This window comes from Diadema setosum, chromosome 4 (assembly GCF_964275005.1).
Source record: "Diadema setosum chromosome 4, eeDiaSeto1, whole genome shotgun sequence".
Taxonomy (NCBI): Eukaryota; Metazoa; Echinodermata; class Echinoidea; order Diadematoida; family Diadematidae; genus Diadema; species Diadema setosum.
In genome coordinates, this window is record NC_092688.1 from 12,949,924 (window position 1) to 12,964,583 (window position 14,660).

General features: G+C 41.0%; 1 protein-coding gene across 1 annotated transcript in view; it reads right to left on the reverse strand.

The window, feature by feature from the left end:
- Positions 1-14,660, reverse strand: part of LOC140227624 (calcium/calmodulin-dependent protein kinase kinase 1-like) — a 94,577-nt gene that overhangs the window by 21,217 nt on the left and 58,700 nt on the right. The window contains exons 7-8 of the mRNA XM_072308042.1: positions 11,104-11,155; positions 858-979 (exon numbers count right to left, since the gene is read on the reverse strand). Of these exons, the coding sequence (XP_072164143.1) occupies positions 858-979; positions 11,104-11,155 (174 nt within the window). The remainder of the gene's footprint in view (positions 1-857; positions 980-11,103; positions 11,156-14,660) is intronic.

The following is a 14,660-nucleotide window of genomic DNA, read 5'->3' on the forward strand; positions in this document are numbered from 1 at the left end:
GTTTTTCATTTTTGTGTGTAACTGTGTGCAGGCTTGGTTTAAAAACTGCAACTTCACATTTGAATTGAATTAAATATTTACTCCAAATAGTGCTTGCATCCTGCCATAAAAACACTTCCAATAATGGACCTGTAAAATGCAAAGAGTGTAACTAATGAGCACCTGCTCTGCAGTGAAAATTAGTGCTGCATGATTAACATCCTAATGACATCAATGTGATAGTCATTTTTCTCTCATTTTTTTTTTCTGCTTTATAATGTTCAGGTTTGCAAAACAAGATGGCAATGAAGCATGGTGGCTTTCAAAATGAGAGACTGTACTCAGTGTTGACAAACCATAAATAATAAAAAAAAAGTGGCAAAGTTTAGCTTTCCTTCATAATCAAGTCCAAGAAATTAATATAAAGCAACAAAAGCTCATAGGTGCATTTTTATGCCAAAAATCTCACTGAAAGACTGATGTTGTGACAATTAAAAGGTTTATGAAGATTTTCATTGCAAAGATAAAGTTCATTTGTCTAGTAAATAGCAGAAGTTTATAAAGTGTAAAACCTCAGCATTTAGATTTTTAGTTGAATTTTGAGTATAAAATGTGTCATTGATTTAACCTTTCCACATCTAGAAAGGGAGATGTACTTAATGCAATAAACATTGACTGTGCAAATGCATATATTCAACCAAAACTAGAGTCTAACAGTAGTATATGTCTGGACAATACCAAACATTTATGAAAATAAACATCGACTGTACATATACGAGCAAATTGCAAGAAAAAAATACTGGTCATCAACTGGTGCCACATTTTGGGGCACTCTCCAGCACATGATGTAGCAGCCACAGACAGATTCCCAGACTTACCTCGACAAGCTTGACGATGTTGGGGTGGTCGAGTTTTTTGAGGATGGCAATTTCCTGGTATACTCTGTCCAGCGGAGTCTTGGGCTGTTTGCTTCCTTTGCCCCCTCTGGGCGGGGGTCGCTCTGGGGGGAGGAAGGGGGTGGGGTGGGGGAGAACAAGAGAACACAGGGGATGAGAGAACAAGACATACGATATTATATGATCCATCTTCACTGAAACCTGATACAGATGTCCAACTATACAATGCCCTGATTTGGGTATTTTTAGTTTATCTAGACTCTGTTGCTTTTCAATCACTTATACACTCCTCCTCCTCAAAAAAAAAAAAAGTTTGGAAATCTGAATTTCATAGATTACTTCTCCCTTTTCTCAATAAAAATCATTGCATGTTTGATACCATCAGAGAGATTATTCAATTTTCGTCGAAATGATACCATACCAGTAATTGTTATTACTATGTCATCGGTTAAAGGGCAGTATATTAAGATATACGGTAGGACAAAGTCTGTATTTGAAAAGTTGCAAAATGAACATCAGTGGTCACAAAGACATGTTTCTTTGTACGGAATTATGTCTTTTGTACTCATCTGGTTGGCCATGAATGCCAATTTCAATAGGCACTTGGCACTTGGGTCATCCACTCAATACTAAGCCCTGATCAAACCACAGAAATCAATGAATATTGATGAAGTCAAAAATACCTGTGACAATATAGATGAACACCTAGCCAAATCAAGCCCATTCCACTTCAACTCTTTATTACTTCACTGTGTTATGTGGTGAAGGTTCTGTGAGATTAAATAGTTTGAGTCCGGCATTTAAAAGACCACATGTTTGTTTGTTTGTTTGTTTGTTTGCTTGCTTGTTTGCTTGCACCATATTTGTTTGTTGTTTGCTCATGCATGGGTTTTGTTGGAATCCATGTTAATGCTGATGTCAGAATGAGTAACAACCAAAGAGACATTTGGAAACTCACTCACCACAAAGGAAAGAGGAAATGAGTGACTTGCCAAACTTGGGTCATTTTGAAACTTTTCAAGTTTGACTTTACCCCAAATTTCAAAGCAATATACCTCCACATAATGCATAGTAATAACAAGTAGTGTATCATTTTATGATCTTTCTGTGGTAACCACACATGCATCAATCATTACTATAATAGGAGAGCAATAGTTGATCAAACTCAGATTTCTTAACTTTTTCTGAGTTTAATTTGTCCCAATTCATGTCTGAAAACTGATCGCCAAAAAAAATGTTTAAGGAAACCCATCTTCAGATAAATAATTGTGACAGCATCAGCTTTGAAGGTACTTGAGCCAATTAGGTCAATTCTAAATACCACAGTCATATTCTTCATTAGATCTTATAATTTTCTAATTTAAAAACATTGCATAAAGACATTGACGCTTGGACAGGAGATAAGCTTAAGACATCAAACCGTGGATTTTTTCTACATGGACTACTTTGATAGATGTGAGCCAAATTTCCCACATTTTGCAATTTCCTCAGCTACAGTGAGACTTTATTGGGACAATATGGTAATTGCACATATTATGATCCATGCTACTGTAAGCCAAGAGAGAATATTGAAGATGAATACACTAAGACATGTCAGTGTACTATAGAGCAGCTATTAGCACACCAGTCTTTTATATTCAAGGTTTAGCTAACATCTCACAAAGTGCTGTTTTGTAATCAGGGTCACACAGTGCTGCTGCATAGCCCCCACCCCACCCCCTCCCTACCCCCAAGGCATGGAAAATTAGCTCTCCCATAGATTCAAGGGACTGGCAGGTTTTTGCTGGAAACCGTATCATGCGCTCCTTCGCTTCTCTCGACGCTCAGTTCGAGATAACTGCATGAAGTGCATAAGTGAATTGTCGCATTAGGACCTTGATTACAGCGTCATGGCATATTTGGCCTGTTGCCGCCGAGATATGATAAATCCCCCATAAATCTTTGACACACAAGAGCATTCGGTTCCCATAGCCAATAGGGTTGAACACGGCACTGAATACGTAATTGCAATGTTCCGGCGAGCACAATGTCTGCAACCCTTGTGATGAGGTTAAAGTGTGGGCCATGATATCAACCTCCAATGTGGGAAACTGATGCATGAAACAACAGCTGATATCCGAGAAAGGTTTATAAAATGACACGGCTGGACATTTCAAGCAGGAAAAAAAAAATGGTGGAGATGTGGGTGTGTACACTATAGTTGGACTCCAGTGTTTTCATATCTACTGCTGACAGCTGTCACACTTCTACTGTCTCAGGAGCCCAAAAGGGATGCTTGTTTGAAAGTCAGTATGATACAAAAAGCATGAATGATTGCCCCAGAAATGTTTCGCAAATCTGGAAATTACCAAGCTAAATATGGTCTCTGTAAATGTTTCGGTGAATCTTGGCAATTACACCAGCGACCTACGGTGTTAAGTGAACCTGATATGGCATTGTACCCCTAACTCTCAGTTGTGAATGTTGATATTAACAGCGTGGGAATCCTTTAAGACGTTATGGGAATAGAATGTCACCAACGTCACATCCCCTTTTGAAGCCATTAGCAGGAAACAGTTTTTCCACAATTCTGCTTTTAAAAAAAAAGTATCAGGGACGCGTGATTCATTCTTGGAAATTGTGGCGTCACACAATCAACAAGTCACTTTCACATAAGACAAGAGAAGGAGCAGAAACAGTGTGGTCCTTGTCCACACAACAAATGAAGAAGTACTGTAAATGGCATATACTATTAGTACTAAGTGTGTGTAATTTTTCGTGAATCCGGACTACCTGACAATTTTGGGAGTGGTTAAATTTGTGATCATGGGAGTATGGCAATGGAGAGAGAAATGTACACATGCATGTTGCATTCATGTTGGGATCAGAAATAATATGTTTGTGGGTGTTAAAATTTGTGAATAGCAATCAACTCGCAAAATTCACACAAATAAAAACCTAACAAAATATATGACATACACAGTACTTCGTGGGAAATAGTACACTGCATGACAGGAGCAGGTATTTTGAGCTGTCCATACATTACATCAGTTGATTTCAAACAACAATGAAACAGTTAAATTTGTTTTTTCTCATGTGGTGCTTTATTCACACAGTAAAGTTTACTGCTTCTGTTTTCACTGCTCCCCCCCCCCCCCCCCCCCCCCCCCCGATTAACGAACACTCCCTCAGAAGACGTTGGGCTGGAGATATCCCTTTAAGAGCAAAGGAAAAAAAAATTATCAAAGCTGTCACATTAATCATTCTCTTTAAAAGTCTTCCCTCTCTCTCTTTCTCTCTCTCCCTCTCAACATGAAGTTTACACTCAAGTTTTGTTAGCTCTTTGTTGTTGTTGTTTGGCTGTATTCCTCTAGTTGTTGTTGTTGTTCTTGCAGCTCCCAAATATCTTTCTCTCTCTCTTTCTCTCTCCCCTTTTTCTTTGCCTCCATCCTCGCATGCCCACTCTTTTCCTGGAGACCGTGCAAGCTCGTCTCGTCACAGATTCGAGCACACCTAATGAGCCGGGCAGCAAAAGTGGAATGATTAGCTCTCGTGTCGTTACTCCACAAGAGACGGGACACGAGAAAGCGGTGGGGGAGGGGTAGGGTGGGAGTGGAAGGGGGGATGCAGAAGGGGAGGGGCCAGGAGGTCGAGAGCGATGGTGAGCGGGAGAAAGATGGCCCCTCGAAACACGCTTCCTGCACGCTCTCAACGTTGAGACACAGCCGGCAGAAGATGGATGGATGGGGGGGGGGGGGACACTAGACAACAACGGGGGCAGCAGACTGGCGGAAAGTTTTCGTACTTGTGTTCGCACACGAAGCACAGATAGTGAAGCATCCACGAAGTAGCTAGTCATGGGACACTACAGGCAAGAGAGGGCAAGAGACCGGGGGGAGGGGTTTAGGCACTATAAACTTACTTCTGCCTCCCATGATAGCTATATCGGCAATTAATGAGCCACTACGGATCTCTTTTCTTGCGAATGCTAGAAATTGCAAGAATAATGACTCCTACAAATCTTTTACAGTCAGCACCAGCTGGGAGTAATAGACTACTTTCTGTTTTGCTGTATGACTTTACGCTTCCCCTGTCACAATAATTCTGTTAAAAACAAAAAACAAACGCAATTAGCATTAGGAAAGACAGCTGTCATAACTACACACAGAATTCTAAAAATAATGCCTTTTTCCGTTGACACAAAATGACTTTCTTGCATCAACGTGGACAGAATTTGCAATTGCATGGATGAGGAGGTTTTGGTTGAACTATTATGTAAGATAGTAGCCACTGACATACAGAAATTAGAAAATGCTCCCTGTGGTACCTCTAATACTTAAAACTTCAACTGCACTAGTACATGTGAGTTGCATCAAACAGTCAAGAGGAGAGTAAAATGGAACAATTCCACCACAGTTTGACCTATGACACAAACAACAGAGTGTCATCCGTGGTGATGGTGCACAAGCGAGAGCGGGGAGCGGGCCCAAATCCTGGTCAACGTCTCTCAGACCAAATAACCTCTGAAATATGCACTTTGCCTCTCTTTCTCTCTCTCTCTATCTCACTCTATCTCTTCATCTATCTTTTTTCTCGCTCGCTCACTCGGCAAGCCTCAAGGCTCTACCCCTGGTAAGACACGTCTGATAACATTCCCATCAACTGGCTGGCCACTACATCACTGCCTCGCCGCGGAGATGAGAAAGACATCAAAAGTACATACCTAACGAGGCGCTTGGCAGGGAGCAAGGGGGGGGGAGTACTTACGTGATTAATGTTACGTATCTCTAACATTAAGACTGCCATCTTGACGCTCATTTCCTGCGTATCGTAAGGAGCTGAAGACGTTCCTACTTTCGAACAAACTTTCCAAGGTCTCAGAGCGGAGGAAAGGGATGTGGATGTATTTTGTTGATGTTATTAGAGAAGTTCAGCATGATTCCACCCCCCACTCCCCACCCTAACATCATCACCCTCCATCAGTCCTAACAAGCTGGAGGATCACCTAGGATGTAATGAGACGGGACGTCATCGTTTGGGCAGGCATCAATAAGGCCCACGTGAGATGACCATCATCGCGGGGCGCTGTGTTTGCCATCTGCCTCTTAACCGGGTCCCGCTGGTTAACACCGCATCAGTCAATTTGCCCTCGACCCGGTAGACAGCTTACGCAGCTATGTGGGGCTGCGCACTTACCCCATCTCCCCCTCACCCCCCATACAACAAAAAAGGAAGAAAAGGGGAAAAATGAAATCTATCATCCACACATGTAACTCTTGTTACTCTCTTTACCACCCTCCTCATTTGTGACTGTGACGTGGGGGTGATTTATTGCATCTGCAGCTTCTTCTGACAGAGGTACTTCAAAAACAGGGTCGGAGGAAGGGAAGAAAACATGCGGGGAGAGTGCATGGCAAGCCTCTTGTCGGCAGGGCTGTGCCGACTTTTTTTGTCCATCACTAACTTTTCAAATGCCTTCAAACTTTCTGAATGCTGTCTATATGTACAATCATCACAGTCTAGAGAGTAAATTTACTCAGAATTCTTTAAAGATACTAACGAAAAAGACGTGCTTAACTTGAGATGTTTAAAACTTTCTGAATGCTGACCATATATGCACAATAGTCATAGTCTGGAAAGTCAATTTACTCAAAATTCTAAAAAGACACTAACAAAAAATGATGTGCTTAACTTGAGATGTTTGCTTCAAAGTGTTTGACATTCTTCCGTGTTTAAGCCGTTTTGAAACTGTGTGATGATAATGACAGTGCTTCACTCTTTCTTCGATGTGCATAAAGGTGAAAGCAACTAGATTGTTCTACTACTGTCACACTTACAGAAATACAAAAAGTGTGGGCTTTGCAGGAGCAGTAATACTAAACTGTACCTATTTCATATGATTATGAGGAATATACAGTACATCTCCTGTTATGCATGTACACGCATTTTCTGGACAGCGAGACCTTGCTGGATCTGCAAACACAAATCAAAGTCCCCATCACTTTCACGGTGAAATGAGCATGTACGCATTCGGAGATAAAAATCAGCCGAACGAACGGACAAAGGTCCGCCTCCGATATCTGGGCGCCTGCATCACGTGCACTCTCACTAGATGAAAGGTGACATTCACGCACAACACACATACAGTCAGTACGCCCACACACACACACACACAGACACACAAACACTTAAATCTCATATTTAGAGCTATCCTGAGCTCCCAAGAGATGGAAAGTGAGAGGGGAATAAAAAAATATGTTTGTGAGGGTGGGGTGGTGATGGCAGCAGTGGTGGTGGTGGTGGTAAGAAGACAACGGATGTGCGTTTGGGAGGCGTTCATGGATGCGTGGCGACATGAATCATGCAGGCCTCCTTCACCCCCGGGCCCGACAGTATGCATCCATCAGGCAAAATGTCAGCGCACTGAAACATGAAGGACTTTTCACACCGTCGCCCGGCGCCTCTGCCAGCTCCCGCTCTCCCAGCGCCCATCTCCGCTCTCCTCCTTGCTACTTTTGGGAGATGCGGGAGGCGCGCTTCTGCCCCCTCCCGGAATCACACTCTTACCCCATCAAAGCGTGTCCGTGTTAAGAGTCCCACCCATATGTCATGAGTTTACGCAAACCGGTGGACACTTCACTCATTTCATGAAACATTAATGTGTCAATATCTGGGGGGAAATGAAAGGCATCAAGAGCAATTTCTGGCAGATATGAGAAGAGTACAGATTTGTTTCTTCCAAGCCCCATCACCACTGCAATACCACATTACCTGCACAGATTGATTTGACACCTGAAAAGTCCAGAGAAGACCTTTGCTGTTGTTGCTGTTGTTTCTCCCTCTTTCTCTCTTTAGACAGCAAGTGAGCAATGCAATCTGAAATAATTACCTAGTATCATATCACACAGCCACCGGTTTATGCAATAGTCTTCCCACAAGCCGATTATTGTAAATGAGGTAAGAATTCAAGCATTTTAATTCGTTAGGTGGGTTTTGGACATTGCTTATCCCTGAAAAGAATTCATAGTTATATGCATTTTAGTATATCTTCAATCAGTAATCAATTCTCTTTAACAGCAGAGCAAATTTCACCCTGTGTAACAGACAGTGTACCCAAGATATTACACCTGTCATTACCTACAAAATTTCAAAAAAAATAATAATAATGATATAATAATATCACCACGAAACTCATCAATTTAGTGCTTAGGCATCTTTGGTTTTTCTTTTTCTTCCTTTTATATTTTGCAAGTATGCAGCTGTGGTTGACTTTACCTTGTACTAATTTTGACACACACACATACACACATTTTTTTTTTCAATAATCTTTTTTTATTTCTATAATTTCACATTTAACAAACATTCATCTTACATGAATCCAAATAATCACACACGTTTATGCAGACATACACACACAAACACACACAAGCACACACACACACACACATACACACACACACACAGAAATCCATTAAACATCCCACCCCATTCTTTCCTTTCAAGTAGGCCTGAACATGTTCTCAGATTACAATGCATTCACCATACCTTTTTGGCTAATAGTTCACTTTTTTTTTTGTTACCCAAATGAAATTGCATTAAATCGCAGCAAAAACCTTGAGTTTTTGCTAGCATACGAGAACTACGTTTTCCCTTTAAAACTACCTGCAGACTCACTTCCAACACAAAGCTACAGTCTACACAATACGGTAGATCTGAGAGAAGTAATGGTAACAAATTCTGCATGCAGACTTCCAGTATCCTGATTGATCAATTCTTAAGCCACCACAACGAATAATCATGACGGATGTATCAATCCTTCCTGTCTTTCTCCCTCTCCCTCTCTCTCTCTCTCTATCTGTCCATCTATCTATCTATCTACCTATCTATTTATCTATCCCTATCTCTATTCTTCTACATCCCTCTTAAAAAAAAAAAAAAAAAAAAAAACGACAAGAACCACCACAAAGAAAGATAAAAAAAAAAGCATTGATACATCTCAAAGAATGGCAGAGTTCACTGAAGGGCAAGAATCTTGGGTTGCACAAGGAGACAGCATTACGGACGAAGAATACTTCATTATGGAGACATGTATCAAATTACACATACACATACACACAAACACAAACACATGCAAACATATCACACTTTTATACTGTAATACATGAACGCACAAAATCCTTCTAAAGGCTCAAGGATGGCTCTCAGCATAATAAGTAGAACAAAATTTTGTTAAAAAAAGAAATCTCTCTCGTTCTTGCGTCCGGGAAAGATCCAAGACGAACTGCTGCATGCACTTGTAAGCAACACCATGCCACGCTGTTTCATATGCTTTCTCTTCAATACGCTACATACATGTACATTCCTTCTCTCCTTTATAAGAAGTCTGCATATGCTGTAGAGATTTTAGAATCCTCCTCTTTTTTTTTTCTTTTTGCTTCTTTTTTTTTTTCTTTTTTAGTGCAAGATCAAATATGTGGAAAAATGATTTGACCTTAAAGGGATTTTGTGCCTTAGTCCCAATCTGACTGGGGATAGTTTTATGTCGCTCTCATGAATTTTAATCAAGATTTCTCATAACTGCCAGCAGAACCTGACAGCGTGCTGGATTTAAAAACTAGATGAAGCAAGAGACCAGCTAGAAGATGGAAATATATGTATACTGGGTGTGTAAAAACTAGAGTGATTTCTTTTCATTTTGAAGAGGTACAAATCAACAACAAAAAAAATCACTTTCAGATTGCAGTATGGCTCAGCAAGATTTCATCTGGGGTACTTGTGTTCTCGGAAAGAAGAATCGGATGTCGTGATTTCCCCATCATCTGTTGCCACGGAAACAGTAGCACTTACTTACAGGCATCAGTGCTTTTCATTACAAGGATATTAATATTTTCACACATCTATGTGTGCATGCATGTACATGTTGTGTGCATTTGTGTGTGTCACAAGATAACATTCTAACCCCTCTAAGGCCCACCGCTTTCAAATACCACAGACATCACATGTCTCGCATCTGCCAGTGGCACTGACCGACTTTTACCAAGAGCTTCAGCTGAGTGCATTAATATCATGTGTGAATGCCTTCCCTGCATCGGCACAGCCTCAGTCGCAATGCAGACTTGGCATCAAATTTGTTTCTTTTTATGCACTCTCCTTGGAGAGAGGTTCATCGCTGCAAAATGATTTCTCAGGTCTCATGGCCCTAAATCTTTGTATGCTCCTGTCCACCCAACACGGTAATAACTCTCTCCTCGTAAATCTCACCCTCACACGTGCTGTCGGCAGGGTTTGCCAACTGTTCGCCGGCCGCGTCTCGAAACTTTGGAAGCCTCAAATTCCTTTGATCTTGCTGCACTCTGAATGGACACCAAGGTTTGCCCCAAGCTGGGATCCATTTCTTGCTTCGCCATAAGAGGGCGCCGCCACAGCTAAGGATCTGGGGAAATCCCCCCCCCCTTTTTTTTTTTTAATCTATGCTACTCTCTGCAAAAGAGGTGATTCTCCACCTAACACTTCTCCTCTGCCGATAGTATGAGGCACTGAGCTTGGAGAAGACAGCTGGTAGCACACGCCTGTACTAACACTGACAATTTATCATCATCGCGACTTTCTCCGTCTACGTGACGATTCACCGCGGCATAATGTGTTGTCAATATCAGTTTCTATGCCACATGTCACTTTTAGATCGTTACAGCCACAATACATTCTAAAGAACTTGCTCGCTGTTGTTCTCGACAGCTTTTTATGAAAATGTGAACATATGCCTGATCATAATGGGCAATTGCACTTGAAATTAACACAAAATTTACACCATAAAAAAGTACCCTGGACAAGGCCCATCGATGGTACAGCTTGTGTACAGATATACTTATGAAATGGACATTTTTTTAGTGATAAATTTGCACCATTTAGTATATAAAACACACTTTGCATGCTTTTAGTCTTGATGACTTATTGTTCACATGCTGCAAGTATCAAAGAGAATAAATCTATACACACAAAATACAGACTATAAAGCATTCATAAATTTTCATTTTCAAGCCAGTATTACAACCTGTAAAATGCATTCAAGTTTCCACTCTGCAAAGTCTTTCATATTTGCGGTTGTTACAGTATTTTCTAAGAAAATGCTTGCACCATCCATATACTGTACATGTGAGGCTTGTTTTCAAAAACTACAATTTTAAGCTTCTGGGCAATGTTGACAAACTTTGAGAAAATAAAGGAAAAAAGAAAACCTTTCTGTACTTACTGGCAAATCCTCCTTTCTTGATCAGCTTCTTCTTGGAGAGGATTTTCATTGCCTGAAATGACGAGGAAACATATGAAATTACAATTCAGAAAACTATATGAAGCAACAATAACACCAAGCAAGTTGGTCAGAAAATCTGAGCAAATGCTATACTCAGACACTTCCAAACACAATGCGCAGAATTACATCAAATCTAAAAATGGCAATTACATTGTATAATGTAATAACGCACCTTTGCAAGACAGTTTGCCCTACTGAAGTTCTCATCATAGAAAAGTATATTAAACATACAACTGGACATCTGCAAAGGTTGTGAAATGAATTAATCATTCATGCTTGAATTATCAAAACATGATTCAAATCTCAGGTTACAAATTTCAGAGCCCAGTCTGTTTTGACATTGCTTTAAAACTTCTAATGTAATTTTTGAAAATGACTGTCAAATTTTAAAAGCAGTAACAAGCATGGTGGTCCATAAGGGGTTCGAGCATGTTGCTGCAACATGCTCAAATTGTTGTGCAACAACCTCAAAAGCCAGCAACATGCTACACAACATCCTCGAGAATTGGCAACATGTTCAAAATAAAATGTATGTAAATCTGTGCAAAATTAGAGAACCATCAAACTACTTAGAAAATTGTGTGCAAGACATGAAACAGAACATTGAACATAACCAGCACGAGAGGTAAGTCACGAAATATTGCGCTCTCTACTGGCTCATAATGTGTGCTCTGTACACATAAAATTCCTGCAATATTCTCGCATTAAGAGCTTACAGCATGCTCAAATTTCAAGTTGTGGACCACCGTGAACAAGTACACGATTACTCTCTTTTTTTTTTTAAGAGAAAAGTGAACCATGTCATGGAACAATGAGCATAGAACTGACACAATGCAAGATCCATCATAATCAACAGTGGTGGGACACAGTTCACCATTGTTACTCAAAAAGCCACGGAACACTAGTCAAAATCCGACCCTTCCCCCAAATCTTCCCTAGAGCACAGGAATGTTTTGGCATAGATATCTGTGCTCTACGCTACAATGCTTCTATGGTTATACTCTCTCGTCCCACCAAATAATGCACATGTAACCACAAAAACATGGATAAAATGTCTGAATCCATTTCCGTTCGTGAATATTGAAGGAACGAATAACTGCTCTTTTCGGTGTATGGATGCCCTCTGGCTTGTGCAGATCTTCAACATTTGGCATACACACATCCCCGTATCAATCGGTGGGGGGGGGGGGGTGCATATACGGAATACTGAGAGAAATTGGAAGTCACAAGACACAGGTTTTTACATGAGCTAGTTCCTGATGTTACAAGACGACGAAGTAATGTTTCCTTGTCACGCATCTCGTTCCCCCCGAGACTGTCACTCACGTTGAGATCAAAGGGGGTACAATGCCGCTGACAACTTTTTCCCCATCATGAGAAAAGGTTGCTCGCCCCATAGACAAGTCTCCACCCAGCCCCTTAAGCCACTCAGCACCGCCACCTCCAGAGTGCCATTCACACCGCACGCCAGCAGGCCGAGGACGGCAGCGCAAGGGTTAAGTGTCGTCATTGGTATGCGCAGGCTGCAAGATGTCGCCCTTCCCGGGGTACTGGGAAACTGCATCAGTATACATCAGCGCCCACGTGATCGCACTTCAGATGTGCTCGCGAGTGCATGGTTGCCATCGCAAATTTCAGCGGCCCACTGCGCAAAGCAATCATGACAGGAATTTCTCATGATGGTGGTGGTGGTTGGAGGGGGGGGGGGAGAGAAAATTTCCCCTGTGCACAGCAAATGGATTTCACAAAAAGCAGTCTGTATTATCTGAAAGGAGCTAGCCAAGACTGCCCTGGACAACCAGCCATAAATAATATATCAAGTCAAGCACACAGCATGCATAAACCATTCTCATCTCCTGCAAACATACGAAAATACTGATATTGCAACATAATCATTGCAAACAAATTCTGGAGAAAAAAAAATCAGAAAACTGCATCCATTTCCTCGGAATATCATAAAGCCAAAGCTACTCTCAGTGCCACATTAGAACTTGGTAGAAACAATAGAAGTTGTAGACACTCACGAATAATGGGTAAAAAAATATATATTTAAAAGAAATATATATATATTTATATATACATGTATAGTGGATTCAAAATGCATATATTTCTGAAGGTCTTTGGCTGCAATAAATATCTTAACTTCACATTAATCACCATAAGGGTTTTCTGCCCCCATCTCCAACCACATGACTGCACCGAGTAAAGTAGTCGGTGATAATAAAATCTATCAACATGTGGTTCTCTTTTCTCTATCTTCTCGAATGCCAGGTTTCCACTGTCATGGGATCAGATTCACTTAGCACACCACGACTGGCCATTAGTAGTTGACTGTGGAATTTTTGTGTATGTCTATCACAATCTGCGCCACTCTCGAACTTGTGGTCTGCATGACGGAGTAATCGTGGCGATCATGTCAGATCTTGAGGGTCAGTCATGGCAATCACAATGATCGTAGAAAAGTTTTGGATGGCTCGAAATTGTCCACAACCACAACTGACTTCCAGATCTGACAAGATCTGAAGAGGATCCCATAAGATTACCACAACTACTCCACAATTCAGACCATGATTCAGACCATGATTTCAATCGTGGTGCAAAATGTGGAAGACATACCTCTTAAACAAAAATTCCACGATCAGCTACACATAATGGCCACTCGTGGCCTGCATAGGGGATCACAAGAATGTGAGAACCAAGCATAAGACTACAAAGGGTTAAAAGAAAAAAAAAAAAAAACAGATTGCTTCATCAGCAACCATGTAAATCAAATCAAATCTATTTGATTCAATTCAATTCAAACATGTTAATTCAATCAAATCCAATCAAATTCAATAAATTCAATTCATATTAATTCCATTCAATTCCATTCCATTCCATTTAATTTAATTCAATTTAATTCCAATCAAATACATATCACAGGGTATCTTTTAACTCCTACAAATGCATCTGGGGGCAAGGAGATTACCCTGGATACATCAAAGTTTGATGATAAATGCAGAACTTGCTCTGAAGTTTCAGGAAAAAAAAAGAAGCAAACCTGAGTCTGAAGCTGCAGACTAGTAAACTCCCTTTTGATAGCCATTACGCTTTACAGCCATACTTCAAAACCAGCTCATGTTGGCATTGGGAGGCAATTTGCTATGACTTGATAACTGGACATTGTGTGCAGGTAATGGCCAATCATTCTCACTCGATCGTGGGGTGGTTATTCTTGATCGGCCCCAATTCACCTTGGGGGGGATGGCAGCGCGCTCCTTTAACGAGCATCGACTTTCTTCGGGTGTCATCCGCATCTGCACCGAAGGGCGGTGTGTGCTCACGTACTGGAATCAATCATGACATCTTTGCAAAAACTTCCACTTCCCATTTAGTGTTTCTGCATGATGTCCTTCGTACTCACACTCAATGTTACTGGCACACTGCCTCATCTGGGGTGGAACTTAAGTGTACCCTGGTCTTCGGAATCTACACCCATAATACCCTGGCATGGCGGC